This window comes from Odontomachus brunneus, unplaced genomic scaffold (assembly GCF_010583005.1).
Source record: "Odontomachus brunneus isolate Ranch 3 - 2012 unplaced genomic scaffold, Obru_v1 Obru_scaffold_045, whole genome shotgun sequence".
In the NCBI taxonomy this organism is placed as follows: Eukaryota; Metazoa; Arthropoda; class Insecta; order Hymenoptera; family Formicidae; genus Odontomachus; species Odontomachus brunneus.
Window position 1 is genome coordinate 1617060 of NW_022639495.1, and position 17484 is coordinate 1634543.

A 17484-nucleotide genomic window follows, 5' to 3' on the forward strand; every position below is an offset into this window, starting at 1 on the left:
GATAATACAATTTCAACGCTTGATTCTTATTTCATAGAAGAACAAATTCACGTCTAACAGAAACGCGGTAATGTCAATCTTACGACAATCTTTATTTTAAGTTACTAGGGTAATTATCCGTATTACTGTGCCGTTTCTATTAGTATGTCTTTTTATTTAAATAAGCCATAAAAGACTAGCACAAATAAATAAAAAAAATATTTTTTTAAATTAAGTTAAAGTATTAGATATAATGAAAAATACTTCTTCTATTTCAATAAATTATAAAAATACTTTTTACGGCTTATTTAAATACAAAAATACACTAACAGGAACAGATAGTGATATGAACAGTTATTTTTATACGAAGAGAATATTGTAATAAAAATTACAATACAATTTTAGTAGTCCGGAAATAAATTATTATGAAAATTATAATAAAACAGTAAAAATTACTGTAAACATGATAATTCTTATAACATTTATGCTAGTTTTTACTATGTTTTTAGTCACTTTTACTATGTCTTATTATAATTTTCATCATATAGTGCCAGTCTATTCCCGGAATACTAAAATCATATTGCAATGTTTACTACAATATTTTCTCTGTAGAAAGGAAGATATCGACAATTGATGCCTGTTTTTATCAACGTCGATGAAACTTTAATCTAAGAATATAAACCTTTATTTAAATAAAGTTTTAACTTAGATTTAATGAACGTCGGTGCATGAATGCGCGTTCTCTCTCAATCAGCTCGGCGCTGACCGCGGTACCTGCTGAAGTGCAAGAATGTGTGTGGGAGCTGCAACCATTACACAGACAGGCTCCTACGAGATCTGTCTTACGCGATACTTGCGTAACCGCTTCCGTAAACACGGCCTTGTCCACTTCCATGTTACGTCAACGCAGCCTCTCACTGTCGAGTGGTCACGTAGTCATCGACCCCATTAACACCTAGTATGTACAGTCGAGTGCATCGAAATGCTCACTTTTACGTGTAAGAGTCCAGACAAGGTGTATAAGCTCACCGTCTAAAGGCTCCTAAGTGTGCGTATCTCCAGAGACGGGAATACACTAATCAAGCGCGCTTATAACTGTATTGATTATAGCTGGCCGTTACTTAAAGCCATTAACCTAGTCGTACACTTGAGGCCTTCGAATTATACGCTCATGTAGATGAGCGCTCATGTCTTATCTAAACTCTCCTATACCTAAAAGTGAACATTTGGATGCACTCGAGTGTGTACATAGCACGGTAGTTTACAGCGTTCGCTAATATCGAACGAAAACTTTAAGAGGCTGTAATTCGCAAACGAGTCGAGATAGAGACATAAAGCAAAAAGTAATTTTCTCGATGCGTGTCATTGATGCCTTCTTATTGGCGATTCAGAGGACGTCCTGAGTCCAACATGATGGTAGATTAGCTTGGTGAACGCTCTACACACTCTCTCATTAGCGGCTAAACTGTCTTTGGCATGTCTATACATAAAATACATTCGAGTGTACATGAAAGCATTTTTAACGCCAATAATAGAAATTAAAAACCACCAAAACGCTGTGTATAAGAGAAATAACATAAATCGTGTATCATTTTTGGGATATTATTCTATTTGATTAATATACAGCGTTTCTCTCTCCATTCTGAGAAACCTGAGTTAAAGATCAATATGTGCACAGAGAAGCCTCAAGATGTAACTCGACTTCATCTGACATCCGTTAACCCAAGAACAGCTATTGTAGCTCGTAAAATACGTTTAATCGTTCGACAATAGCACCGCGGTCTGTACAGTATATCGCCGCAGCCGCTATCCTTAATTACTGCGTGGCAAATCGAAAGCAGAAATCCGGATAATTATGTGAGTCAAACCGTCGAGCGTAGTCCGTATTTAGATGTTCCTCCAGAATAGTTCGCGAGGGACTCGAGGAGTCCCTAAAACCGCAGTGACCTCCAATTATCCTGTGGATACCACGTAGTCCACGTGGTCCCGTGGTGTCCCCATGGATTGTCCGCAAACGCCCCTGCTTCGCCCCTTCTCGGCCCCTATATAATGCACCCTAGATTAATTCATTATTAAAATAACCCCATCGACGGAACCTCGTTATCGCCGTGTATTAAAGCAGCGCGTGCGGGAAATGAAATTAGCAAAGACAAGCAGCGCGCCCTGCAAGGTAAGATCCCCCGACTCTAAGGAATCTTTATGTCGCGAATAATAAATCGCGTCGAAATTAATTTTCTCGACGTCTTGCTGCAATTTGAATTAACCGGCGAAAATGTCCCCGATAGAGCAAATTTACGAATCTTGCGAATTTTACCAGCAGCTGTGAAAAGACGTAATAAGCATTTTATTGTTCTTTATTGTGTGTGAAATATTGCATCTTTATAAGTCAATTTTGACCGTTGAAATACCCGTCGTTGCGCGACTCGTGCTTTTCTTCGCCGGGAAGGCGCTGTCACGTAAATCTGCAGATACAAAGACCACCATTTGCGGCGGTAACCAACGCGCCAAACTTGATCTCCGCATTCAATGCTACGCGCGATTGGCCAGGATTCGGGGTGCGACGTCCGGCTGGGACTTTGGGTAAAATCAGAGGTCCTCATTAGGCATTCTAGGGTCAGGAAGGGTGTCTGGGGCGACCGACTTCTCTTCCGTCTTGCGCGTAACGACGCGACCGAGGGAGCCTAAGACCGGACATTTCAATAAAGCTCGGCAAACGCGTAGGTTCAAACCGCTGACCGCGACGAGTTCTGGTCAGCAGCTTCCTCGACGAAATTGCGCATGTCCTTGCGTCGCTGCCTCCGGGGAAGTACGTCGGGATAACGGCGATCGATCGATTCTCGCGTGCGACCGCGTCGTGATAGAAATAAGAGGAGATTTCCTAATACCACACGTCGCGCTTGTTAAGTTCGAGCGAAACTGATCTCCGCGATGTTCATTCCCATCGACAGCCATCTCGATCAGCGAACCGTATACTCCGATCATTATGCGAATTATTAAGGAACATGCAATGGTTTCCTTCTCGCGTGCCGTTGTTAGCGATTTATCGCGTATGAGATGCAGTTTGCATGAATTACGAATAATTGGGGCAATGTAATTAAAAATGTCTCAGCGTTTCGTAAATTCGTCAAATAACGATCTTATATCGAGGATTTTATATTATAAAAATCATAGATCTTTTATGGAAATTATTAAAAAAATTTAATAAATAACGTAATAAACGCTGTCAATATAGTGACTGTAGTAACAAAATTCCGGAGTCGAAATTATAATTCCACGTTAATGTGAACAAATAAGTGGAGATAGAAGATTAGTTTGACGTAAAATACGAGCGGAAACGAGGAAGACCAGGGCTACATTTTTCATAATTCCAAGATTGCCATTTTTCAGACAACCAACGATTGATTCTACAAACACGATAGAGGCAAGCTTCCTCCATATGTTTATGCCTGTAACGATCCTGTAAACCGTATGTTTTGTTCTACAATAACCGAAATACGAACATGCTGCAACATGGTACCAAGGTCAAATTGGCTAGCAACCCGGGATAAGAAGGCCATGTACAAAACATGTATCCAGATTAGTAATTTCGCGATCTCCCTGAGAGATCTCCACAATCCCTGCTGTCGGTATCCTTTAATTCCTTAATTATGGATCAACTACACTTTATGTGTCGATATGTTCGATTTCAATCAGTTTGTGAATGAAAATTGTTTTTATTACTCGTAATAGTGTATCGCGTGCTTGAACAGGAAACTATATCCTAACACGTCACTTTTAAGTCTATTCACTCGTGATTAGAGATGAAAATAACCCAATCTAACGGTAACTTATACTCAGTAAATTACGGTAAATTACTCGGTAATTTCGGAAAGATGATAAAATGATAATTTATAAAAAATTACAGAAATAAAAAATTTTGAATAAAGCTCAAAAGGAACATTTAGCCTTTAAAATAAATAAGACATTTTATTTAATTCATATTTTTCATAAAATATTTTTATTCTGTAAATTGATATACTATATGTAGCATATAATAAAAAGTATATGTTCTGAAAAAAACATTTTGCAATTTTATCAGAAATGTTTCTCTCACAATAAATACACTCTAACGTTCTCATAATAAACAAAGCACACGAAACTAGATCAGCTAAACCTGGTCTCTTCTACCTTTCCTTTCTATCAAAACAGTCAATATATGTTGTAGCCACCTCATCAATCCTCACGAATTAACGAAATGATTTCTAGGAGAAGTTTCCCCAGCTTCATGCGCCGCGCACAGAATCACATTTTCCCCCATACATCTTCCACCCTCGTGTCTTCGGGCGTATTTGATTGGATCGCGATACACGTAGCTCCTCTCTAAATCTCCTCTATCGCAACTAAAATTTGATCTCGACCCGGGACCAACGGAGACGCGCTCGCAGAAATAATCTGAATCGCGGGATTCGATCACAGCGAGTCCGCGCGCCAGCGATAGGATAATTCCAGCAGCAATAATATTGTGTAAACAGTAGCGAGCCGAGAGATTTAACGTATTAAATTATCGTCTGGATTATCGTATAATTTATTCGATAATTGAACACTCAGCCCTGTTGGGCGACAACTTTCGTTCTCGCGTTAATTCGGAAAATTAACTGCTTTCGCGAGACAACTCGAGGGAGACGGATGAAGATTAAACGGCAGCTCCCGAGTGTTACCCGAAGCAAAATCTAATCTCGACTATCTCCCCGCGGTAACTTGAAGGCAAGTAACGTTTATGCACGCTGAAGTTGGTACGTGCACGTCCGGTGTATTGTGTAACGTCCTGTTTCGCGATCGAAACAGCTCTATCCGCGTAGCTGGCCGCTCACCATACCTCACGTTGAGACACCCGAGCCACTATCGGTATAATATTGCAGCTTTGTCGCGTCTCCGGTTGAAATGACACGCCGCGATGGTCCGAGCGCCAAATTGGAAGCCGGATAGAGAGAGAAGTACGAAAGTACCGCCAGACTAGAAACAGGAACGTCACCCTGTCGGGGCGAGGAGGAGAATGGGAGAATAGGAAAGGGAGAACCGCGGGGATTGCGACGGCTCTAAAATCTCTCTGGCGTTCAGGCAAAACGCGCTCAAACGGAGCGAGCTTAGGGACGAGTGAGCAGCTACTCGTAACCGTAGACGACTCGTCTTCTAAACGAGCGCGAAAGCGCCGCGCACGGCCTCCATTTTGCGCGGACGGCTTTAACTCTGCGTCCCTAGCTCCGACGAGGACGCTAAATATCCAACTCTTTGCCGCCTCGCGGACTGACCGTAGCACGTGTACGCACTTCCATCGTTTGTCATGATAGCGGTAATTACCGCCGGTAAGTTGGGATCTATTTATGAGACTTCGGCACGCGTACGTACGTACGTACATTCGTGTAACTGGAAGGAACTGCTAGTTTGCGATGCTGACGATCCCGGAAGAGTTTGTGTGAGGGGTGGCTTTCGGGGGCAGTACGTCGAGCGCGATTAGGCGGCAGGGAGAATATAAATATCGGCTGTGAGTCCAACAGGTTACGCCGCGACGGAGATCTATCGTGCGAACGGGGTACACTCGTCGACACGTAAATATCATGTATTATTAATTAGGGGTAAGCAAGGGGCAAGTTTTATTAATTAAGGGGTAAGGGGTAAACTCTACCAATTTACGCGGTAAAGGGGAAGTTACGGTACAGTCAGATGATTCAAAATTGCTACACTCTTTTTCGACGGAAATTATGCTACAAGATAATATATCTCTGGCATATTATTAGAAAATAAATTTTCTATTTTATACAGGAAGAATTCACTTTATAGAAGTGAACAATAACTCGAATTCGAATGATTCGGCTTGAATGAAATTTAAAAGATTTAATTTGTGAGGAAAACAAAGGAAGAGAAACAATCAATCACATAATCAATGTGTCTTTTCTTTCACTATGTTTGGCTCTCTCTCTCTCTCTCTCCCCTATTTTTCTTCTATCACCTCTTTCCGAAGATAAGATCCTCTTTCTCCTATTCTCTTACTGTATGACAGAAAAAATATTTGATTTACACTAAATTTTTTGAAGTGAGACTCTATAGTAAAAATTGCGCCAGTCAAAGTTAGAGCGAGAACTTCACTCCAAACGAGTGAAAAAATTGCTCGCTTGGAATGAGTTCTCACTCGTTTGGAGTGAGTTTTCACTCGTTTGGGGTGAAATTCTTGTTTTAACTTTTACTGGCGCAATTTTCACTACCTTGGAGTGAAGTCTCACTTCAAGAAATTTAGAGTGTAGCGCATCTCTGTCCTTCAATCTCGTTATTAGTCATTACATGTAAAAATACACAGAGATCTATTCTATAAGTTTATGGATATGGCAAATCTTATAAAAAAACTTCAGTTCATTACAAACATCATAGTTTTAGTGTAAACTGATAAAAAGCCAAATATATCCAAAAGAAATCAAAGGCGAAATTACCCAGGTAGCATAGAGAATTTAGAAAGAATTCAGTTATATGCCACCAATTCTGAGTTCATTTTTAGATGCAAAAAGAATTCTTTTCACTGAACTGAACTTTGAAGAATCTTTTTGCATCTGAAAATAAACTCAGAATTGGTGACATACACAGAGAGAACGGTTTGATTTAATCAAATAAACGCTTCTTTGGAATAGTCCAAACAAATTTTTCGATTGATCAAACAAAATTTTGTTTGAAGCAACAAAAATATTTATTGGCAACTTACTTCCAAAGAAATATTTTTGTTGTGTCAACCAAATAATACGTTTGGACTATTTCAAAGAAACATTTATTTGAATCAACAAATCATTCTTTCTGTGTACGGCTGAATTCTTTTTGATTTCTTTTTTAATTCTCTGTGCTATCTGGGTATCCAAAATGCCATAATTCTTACCTTATTGCTGATTAGACCTTTCCTACGTAAAATGCTCCGTCCAGATATTCATATATGTCGATAAGTGTGATTATATAAAATGTATACGCATAAATTACATCATATTATAGTTATAACGTGAACTTCGTGTTGAACGGAAATTATTCTTAATTTCCTCGGACGTGACAGATCTACCGTAGAAGTGAGCGTGTAGTAACCGAGAGATGCGACGAACCGAAACTCGAAGACTCGACACCGAATGGCGGGAAAACCCGTTAATTAATGCGAGTCAAACGCGCCCAGCATCCGCGGTGCTTTCACGGTCCAGCGGGAAAACTTTATTCGCCGCTGAATGATATTTCCTTTCGGGATGCCGCGCGCGAGAAGGAGACGGGAGAGAAATGCAAAACGGCCGCGGTTCTCCCGGCGAAGTTCTCCGCGTAACAATATGGCCGGTCCGGCGAAGAAACCAGCGCTTTTCCGTTCCGCATCCTTCCGCCGCCGCCGCCGCGCGCGTCTCTTCTCCTCTACTTTAATTAGCCTCTCCCGCTGGTAAACAATAAGCCGCTATTTCTGACAAATTAATTTGAAAAACAATTCCCGGTCTGTCGGGCTGTCTGCGTGACAACGCAGCCGCCGGCTTTTATCCCGCTGGGGATGCGCGTCTCAAAACGTAACGAGCATCCCTTTCATGTAATACTACACCGTGTGCCCCACGTTTCGCCGGAATTCCTGAGGATTCCGGAGCTCCCTCAGGATCCCCTGCGAGCCGCTGTTCTCCGCCGCCGCAAGAAAATCAGACATTCGTCGATATCGAGAAGCGGAAGCGTCGCGCGGCGATCAACGATCTCGTCGTAAATTATCGAGCCGAACAATCCACGTCGGGTTTACGTCCCGGGAAAAAAAAGACAGACGAAAATAAGTTGCGGGTTGCCCGTAATTTGAGGTATGGCCGTAAGCGGAAAGTAAGGAACGTGTCTTCTCGAAGAAATTGTATTTAAAGTTTCCGTCGTTGATTCATGAATAAATTTACCGTACGATGTTACGGAATCACGAATGACGATAACAGATTTCCTGATGTTGACACTAAAGTCGTTGTGATGTATGGATTTATTTAGAGACCGGCTATATATGCTTTGTTTATGTATCTATTTGTGAGGGGAACAGTGGAAACTAAATTGCAAAATGTTTCTCCTAGAACGATGGCATTTTTCTCTCTGAATTTCTCATTAAAATCGGAATAATATCACAATTAAAAAGTAAAAAGAACTCATTTAAGAGCTGTCGAGTATGTTTTCGAGCGTTTCGGCATTTCGTTTTAATATTTTCCATCGCAAATAAATCAATAAACTTGAATAAACTTAGGGGGATGCTGAAGTGGTAAACTCTAAAAATGTCGGTACATACACGGAGAGAATATTATAGTAAAAATAATGTATAAATACAATTTTAATCCAGAAATATACTGGCAATATTACAAAAATTATAATAAAACATAGTAAGAATGATCATAAACATAATAAAAATTATCATAATAAAAACATAATAAAAATTATCATAAACATGATAATTTTTACTATATTTATGTATTAATTTTTATTATCATGGTTACTTTTGCTATATCTTATTATAATTTTCATTATAGTGTCAATCTATTTCTGGGAAGTACTAAAATTGTATTGTAATTTTCATTATATATTCTCTTCGCGTAGAGACATTACTAACACAATCATACGATATTTTCGTATTTCTTGTATATATAGATCTTATATAAATGTGTGCTGCTTCATTTTACTATGCTAGCAGAAAACACATATATAGAAATCTTCCTGGAAAATTTTCCTAATATTTTTAAACTTCTAAATTCAGTTGTAAAAATATTGCTGGAACTTTCTGTTAGCGAAACAAGCATACGTGCGGCACGTATAAGCTACAAAATTTTTATGTCAAGTATTTACATCAACAATCAGCTCGAGATGTCAATTTTAAAATCTTTTCGTTTTTTTTTTGTTTCCATCATATATTGAGCAATGTCCCAATTAATTATTGTACATACTTTCAGTGTATAAGTATTTATAATCCTATGCAACTAATGTGACGTAAACTTTGCAGAAGGTAGTCAGTATTTTGTTGTCAAGTTTTTAAGTATGGCACACATTCTCCTCCCCTTAACTGACATGTTATTACTTAAAATGAAGTAAATATACGATATATTGTTTTGAGTAAAGCATTTTCACTTATGAAATGATTGAAATCGAGCATATGAACGAACGAGGATAAAATTGGTCAATGTTTAAAAGTGACCATAGAGGAACTGTAGAAACCTTTTACGGAAATCCCGAATTATATTGGAGAATTGGGAGCTATACTGATCAGGATATGTATTTTATTTGTGGCCTTTTTTGTGTAGGATTTACACTGCGCCCATCATCCGACGTATGACGATTCGATATCCAATAGAGTTTGTTTCATGGAGTTTCTAACTAGTGACATTTCTGTCTCCAGAAAACTAATTCTGCTATTGGATATCGAATGTCTGACGTCGGATGTGAACGCAATGTGAATCCTACATTACCCTAAGTTGCTAGGCAACTTGATCAGAATAAAACGGTTACGTTGTTTATATTTCGATTATTATCAAACAAAATATCCGGTTTATAAGATCGTTGATGATATAAAAACATAAAGGAAGGTTGCCTCTATTATGTATGTATACACGATGTCATGGATACTTGGAAGATCCCTAGATCGAGAGAATCCCTAGATCCAGAATTTTCGGCTTTATGCGTTTACGAATGAGATTAAAATCGTTATAATTAAAATGGTTATAATTAACGTCATTATAATCCTATCTTATAATCAGAGTTACTTATGCGATTTTCAATCTTTTAAGTATTATGTATAAGGCTGAAAATCGTATAACCCTCGATGTAGTAAATGTTTGAGTATCCATAACTGTACAGTGTGTACAGTCGATCACAATAATTAGCGGTCTGAGGAGTTGTAAGTTCAAAATTCTGAAGAGTGTACACGTTTGCAAATTGTTTTCACACTCTTTATCGAATGAAGTTGCAACCTCTCAAGTTATCAGAATTGAAAGCCACTGCTCTGACATGTTTTATGCATATTTATAAATATATAAAAATTACTTCTCAAAATAACGTTCTCTTAATTGAAAACAAATTTTTCCCTCTAACTTTTACAAATATTACACTCTGTATTATAACTTCGGCTCCTGTCACAACCGATTACGGTGCATACACATCAGCAATGGCTTTCAGTTCTGACAATTTAAAACATTGTGACTTCAGACAAGAAGCATAAAAACCATCTCGCGAACGAGTGTACCATCTTATTATTATTATTAGATCTCTCCTACGTGTCGGAAAGTGAAAAATATGATTTGGTATATCCGTTTTATTAAAGATTAAAGGAATTAGCCGAAATTTCTTTTCAATCTTCGAGTAACTCGGTTACGCTTTGCTTCAACTTTTTGCGAAAGAAGAGCCGACTTCGAGTTTGTAAAGGCGCTTTCGAAGTTTGACGCGCACCTCATGAAACATCCCGTATAACTCGATCATAATTAAGCACCGCGGAGAAATTTACTCTTCATCACATCGCGTCCCCGCGTTTGCAGGACGCGACTTCCGCGCCAGGAGATACGGACAGTTGCGCTCAGACCGGCCAAATCGCTTGGTCGCCGCATGATCCTCGACATTATCTCTCGCGCAAATATTTAAGCGTTCCGCGTTCGTACACTCTGGAGATTATACGGCAAGCTCGGTTCGTTTCGCATCCGACTTCATCTTCATCAACACACTGATCAAACCACCCGTCTCGCACGCTTCGCCACTCGTGCTCAGGCTTGACACAAAAGGCATACAATTAAATATCGTCTCTCATGATTCACCGCGTACAACAAGATTGAAAATTAAGTTAACCTGCATATAACGTACACATGACAGCACAGCCTTGTCGAAATTTGTCTACTCTTAGTTACTTCGTAACTTCTCATAATGCAATATTGTAATAACTTCACACACGCTTGAGGGGAAGGGAATGAAAGTCTCGCAGAAATGTCTGAAAATGACGTTTTTGCAAACAACAAGTTAATTCAAGTTTTGTATAAAATGCCCAACTTTTTTATTAGTTTTATAATTGTTTTTATATAATTACTCATTATGTATAATTACTCATTAATTTATTTATCGTTTTTTTTATCACACTAAGAGTTCAGCGTACGTATGTATCCATAATTAGGTATTTTATTGTGGAAAATTCGACGTCTGTCAAAAGTGTAATGATATTTTTTGTACAAGAAATTTGGCACACCTTTTTACGAATTAAAGTGATGCCTTTAGAAATAAGAAACATCTCTAGGAAGCAATACCGCGATAAATCTGTTTCCTTGATTTTTGAAAACAAATGACTATTCATTAGTGCTTTCCGTTGATCAATCATGGTTTTCTATCTTGATTTGTGGAAAGGCGTCTTTGTGCATCAGTCTTATCTTTCTTGTAGCAGCCCTCATGTAACGTTCTGTTTTCGAGCTACGATACAATCAATTGTACAATTAACGCATATTTATCTCTTCTAAAAATTTCTTTCTAAAAAAGAACATAAAACCTCATCAAGATGCATTCTCTATTCAGTCAGGGATCGATTGGTCGTGGATTAAATCTCTTGTATCATGGCGCTAAATATACCGGTTTGTAGGGATGGATTGTGTGCAGATAAAGTGCCTAGGGACATCCGAGACGTAGTTGCAGCACTGATATCGGCGCAAGTCTGCCAGCGCGATTGAAAGTCGAGAGATCTCTCGAATAGCCCGGTTCGCTCCACCCAATCTCTATCTTCGCCATCTCGATTCGCGTTCAAGCGCGTTTGGCGAACTTGGGACCGCTTCCGAGAGCTTCCGTTGCGGATATCCAGTTTGATAGTTTAAACCGGATATTCGACACCCGCTCCCCCTTCCTCTTCTCTTTCTCCTTCTCTCTTACTCACTCACTCACTCACTCACTCGCCGACCGACTCTGAACGCAGAATGGAAACGGCGAAGGGGTTGTAGTTTCGGATGGGCGAGGGGTGGAAGCGGCACCCCGGCGGCTTATAGCGCCGCGAGACGCTCATCTGCATTTCAAATCGCACGCTCGCGCAAAGATTTGTATGCGCGCGCGCACGAGCATCCTTTTTCGCGAGTGCGGAACCAAACGTGTACAGAATCGTCGCTCAGAAACGAACGATCGGGCAATCGCGCGCGATGTAAAAATCAAAGAAATCAGATAAATGGCATATGTTGCCATAATGAGTCACTTTGCAAGTTTCATTCACGATTATATCACTGCGATTTGCATGTAGACTATTTATCTATAGAACAAGTTAAATACGGATACTTGATATCTTTCAAGAAAGAACACACGATAATCTTAGCTCTCTCAGTATGTAATAAAAAATAATAAATAATATTAGTAGTAGTAGAGAGAGAAAGAAAGTAGTAGAGAGTGATAAAAGCGAATGGATCAAGATACTGATCCAAAAGCCATTTAGATCAACAATTCATTTTGCCACCCCTATATTTATTTAAGATTAAAACTGTAATTTCAGTCTCTTATTAGAGGCGACTAAGATCGTATAAGTAAAAGATCTACTACGTAGATTACTTGATTTTATTTTTTGAAGATCTTCGAGTTTTACGAAACTGCGATTTTAAAACATACTTTTTACAAGCAACAGAACAGTGGCATGCTGTTCTCCTCGCTGTAGATACAAAGAGATGTCATTTATCGTCGCCTCCATTTTCATACTGAAGTAGGCTTTTAGAACAACCTGTTCTGCCAGTAGTCTAATCGCAGTTTCAACTCTCGCACCTGTTCTATCTCAAAAAGTGTTCTCGGCCCAACAAATAATATCAAATAATAACTAAATTAACGGATGCTTATAAAATTATAAAATTGACACAAGAAAAATTTGAACACTTTCTGAAAATTATCATTTACAGAGATATTACTTTCAGAAATTATTTATCTGTATATTGCGACAAATTTTGTGTTAAATTTAACACGTTTCGCGTGTTCCAATTTATGCATTCTAATTTTTGCGTTGATTTAACACCAGGCAAGTATGTTAACAAAAACACAATTTATCTGCGTACACCTTACGTATAGAATATGTCACCATAAATGCTACATATAAATTTTGTTATTTTGACACATGGGAATGATGAATACAAATTCAACGCAGAATAATCAAAATGACACATTATGTCTAATTGACACACGGATATATTAAAATATCAGCACAAAAATTTCTACACCAATCGATTTCAACACAAAATGTCTTCTTATCGCGTAGCATCATGTAACACCACAACTTATCTATCAGTAAAACTTATCGAATCAGTTTAGACGCAAATAAACCTGGACGTCGCGTTTGTGTATCGGTTAACGTCCTAGCAATTACTTCATTCTTGCTGATTTCTCGCGCTGCATATCTACTACGTCTGTATGGACAAGATAGATTTTCAATACGCTGTTTGGAGAAAGAGTTTGAAGAGGAAACTCTCGGCCAACGTTATTCCCAATGCACCGTGTGCATCTGTCACGTATATTTCCAGCCCCGATCAACGCGAAAGGGCTGCATGTACGCTCGCGTATATCAAAGGCGCATCACTCGTGCATGCGTGATTATTTTCGTCCGCATACACGCGACGGGAGGATAGCGTGCACACAAGACGGGAATTCCGTTGAATAGCCGCGGCGCGGGGGGCCCCGCGTTCTTATCCGTAGCGGGATTGAACGGCCGCGGATTAACGGGGAGCGTCGCGCGAACGAAACGAGCGGAAGTCGACCGTGCTTTCGAGTCGGACGGACGGCTGGACGAAGGTCTACCGCGGGCTCTCTTCTGTCCAGATTAAACTACGCGGAAATCCTATCGAGAACCAGACGCCATTTACCCATGCGAGAGTGTATTCGCCCTAGGTTCTAGCGCGTTCGATTGATTAATTCGTACGGAAAAGCGACTTCGTCTACGCTCGCGCGCTGACCGCGGGAAAGTCGGCTTTCAGATCCGCTTCATCCGCTGATTTTGACCAACTAATTCCGCACATGGGGTTTCTGCCCGCTACACCGAAAATTTGCGAAAAGGCAAGAAACAGTTCTGCATTATTCGCCTGACAATCTCGTCCAAAGTTGCCGAGTACATCTAGTACAGTATAGAGTTTAATCGTTCATTATTTCACAGGAAGCAACGCAAAAAATCATGTCGCATACGCGAGGTCAAATCTGAATGAGAAATGTCCATGCTGATTCCACCGCCGCTGTGATGGAAGCGATGAGCTGGTGAAATTCATGGTAGGATACTTTCCGAACTAGCGAGAGACCGAAACTTCGCCGTTTACTACGATATCGATGGGAGCTTACCTTGCCAACCCCGGTGAGCTCCTTTACACCTATCCTCCTGAGAAGGGCGGGAGGTGCCGGAGGTGGTGACTTGAGAAGGAGCGCAGCGTATCCATTGGGAAAAATGGGCAGCTCGTCAGGTCCGATGTTCTCATCCCCGGAACGTCGTCTCCGATGCGGGCTCGACGACAGATTCAGTTTCTGCGCTGCCCTGCAATAGAAACGTTCGCGTTTAGTATATCGTCACATCGCGCGTCATAGCATCGCTGATTAGATGATTAATAGCGACCAATCGAACGATTGGTAGTCAAGTCTAATCTGGCACACTGGGGCCAATTAATTCTGAATTAGCCACAAACTAGTGGGACAAGGATTCACGGTTCACGTGCTAAAGAAAGTTATAGTTGGGGGATATGAAGTTTAAACACAGTTGAGTCTGTTAATTGCCTGTAATGTAACGAAAAAGTTAAGTTGCTACGAAATCGTTTTTGACTCGAGTATGTGCTAAATAAAGATAATTTTTCTTTATGTTTGTGTGGGTTCTTTTACGTCAAATATAATATATAAGAAAAGTTTTATGTAATAGCTTATTTATTTTTGGTATTATACGTGATCAAGGTTTCTATACTATCAAAATCTAATCATGAACAAAATAAAAGATTCAGATATAACTAAATTTTTTAATGATTTTAATAAAATCCGCATTATAAAATAGATTAATACTGCAGGAATTTATTAATGATTTTACTTGTTTCTCTTGACTGAAAAAATTATGTATTTTTGTATATTCAAATAATTATATTTTTTAACAAATATCTAATATTACTTTTCTTAAAGATTCAGATATTCACAAGAAAATTCTGAGTGTTGATTTTTTAAACTCATTTTTAAAAAAGTTATAAATTTTTATGTAAATTCACGTTTTCATCACGTTTTTATCGCGTTTTTTTTATATCTACGATAAAATGTTTGAATATTTACCATTATTTCTATACATAATTCTATTCTGCTGGTTTAAAAGCGTGTGTATATTTACTATTTTTTATAAATTTTTATTTTAACACTTTTACGGGAGGGGGTATAAATAAACAAGTATAAAGACAATCCCAATCACTTAAATAATATGCTTATTCTCCTTATTCTCCTTATCGGAAATTATATAGTAATTCCAGATATTTTTCAGATAAAATGAAAAAATATCTGCACTTTTTTATGACGTTATCATTTTATTAAATAATGTATGCACCGTTTTGATCTATGATCTTCTGCTACCCTATGCATACATTACTCCATAAAATTGCAAGGTCATAAAAATAGTCTTCATTTCAATACCTGAAAAATTCTAAAATTATTTATTATACGAATCAATATTAAATTTATTTGTAGCGATATCTCTTCCTGCTTCATCAGTCGCTCATTACACCACTTCACGATTATACAAGGACGCGTTACACGCGTTATTGCCACCACAGTTTATACTCTGTGCAAATGTGCGAATATACCGAGCGACCGTAGCAGGAGCTAACACGGTAGTATCTCGAGAAGAGACTCACACTCACGTCGACTTTCACGGGCGATACCTATCTCGGCAGACGCGGCCAGATCGTACCTGCAAAAGGGTCGCCGTATCCCGTAAAGGTATGTGTCTCGGGGGCGGCTGGCTGACATAGTCTACGCGGGGGCGGGCGCGGTAATCAGCGAAGGTAATGTGCCGGAACCTCCGCCGCGGCGTATACGAGGTATCCGCGTTTTAAAGGGGTGCGTCGCGAACGGCGACGGGGACGGGAGTGCGGGGCGATGGTGCCTGACGTCGGCGTCAGTTTTTGGCGGGAGGGCAAGTTACGGAGGGTGGTTGCCCTAACTTCTCTCCACCCCTCGGGTCTCGTTAACCCACGCTCTGTGAAATTGGAAATACCAGCGACCTCTCGCGCACTCGTTCGCCCCCGAGGCCGGTCCCGGCCACGCTCTGCGGTGCACGGCTCTGGCGGGCTCGAGTGTCATAAAAAATGGAAGGCGCGGGGAATGCGACGTTGGCGCGGAACGTTGGCGGGACGTGGACAAGAGACTCGCACGCGGTTATCGCCGCGAGATGCAGTCGTTTGCACCGGCCGCCCCGTGTCGCATTCGCGTCTGTCAGGTGAATCACACCGTTCGCTGCTCTTTCACTCTCCCACGCGCGAGCAGGTGCGAGCGAACGACGCGTGAAACGACTTACGAGGATTGCGATGTGTCGACCGACGATTTCTTTAATAGATTTCGGAGCGGGTCGAACATAGAGAGAGAGGGAAAATGTAACTTTGTCACATCTGCGGACTGGGAAACACACGGTGAAATAATGGGGTGACTTTGGAATAGACGATCATAGTTTTCGGGATGGATGGCTGAAATGAAAAAAGGTACCATGGTACTCGCTCGAGCGTCGATTTTTAAACTTCTCGCTTGGAGAAAGCTTTTTATGGGAACCTAAGACATCATAATGATATCTTCTTTTTCTGACATATTAAAAATAGATGCGTTAAGTGTAAAAATGTTGCACCCTCGAAATTCATTGCTATAGAATATATAAAGTGTTTGACGATAAGTGAGGAAACATGTATGTAGTGTAAATTAGATTAAAATTCCTCTACCACTTTGCAAGCAACCACGTACAATTTTGAATTATTAATGAAAGAGGATATGGTTAATAATCGCGTGCTATACGATACAGAATATAACGATAGGTATGATAACCGTTATGTTTTGGTACATTAGCTTGAACTAGACAAAAAATCTTCTACACTAAGAGAAAAATATTTAAAAAATAAAAACTATTTATTCGGTAGGTGCTAATAACATATTTACTAAAATCTAAATGTAGATTTGTTTAAATAAACAATTGCTTTCATAAGAAGTTATGATTTTAAGAAAATATATACTTTCTTCTTTAAGAAAATATATACTCAAATTAATTTAGCTTACGTTGAAAGTTAGATCAACAAAATCTGACACAATTGAAAATATGTTTTTGCATAATTAATGTTCTAATTATAAATTAAATTTGTGAATTACTAACGAGAAGTCTTTCCATACAAAAAAAGAACACTGGTGCTCAAAAAAAAATTCTTCTGTCATTATTTTTTATTTTTTTTATTCTACATTGTTAGCAATTTGCAGTAAATTAAATATCGGTGAGGAGATTATTCTAACTTATAAAAAGTTAATAAATTAAAATTAATACATTTTAAAATAACTAGA

The 17484-nt window shown here is 39.3% G+C and overlaps 1 protein-coding gene across 2 annotated transcripts in view; it reads right to left on the reverse strand.

The window, feature by feature from the left end:
• The window catches only part of LOC116844729, a 605932-nt gene that overhangs the window by 185543 nt on the left and 402905 nt on the right, over window positions 1-17484 (reverse strand). For both annotated transcript variants that reach the window (XM_032816654.1, XM_032816653.1), the window contains exon 6: window positions 14272-14461. In XM_032816654.1, coding sequence (XP_032672545.1) covers window positions 14272-14461 — 190 coding nt within the window. The remainder of the gene's footprint in view (window positions 1-14271; window positions 14462-17484) is intronic.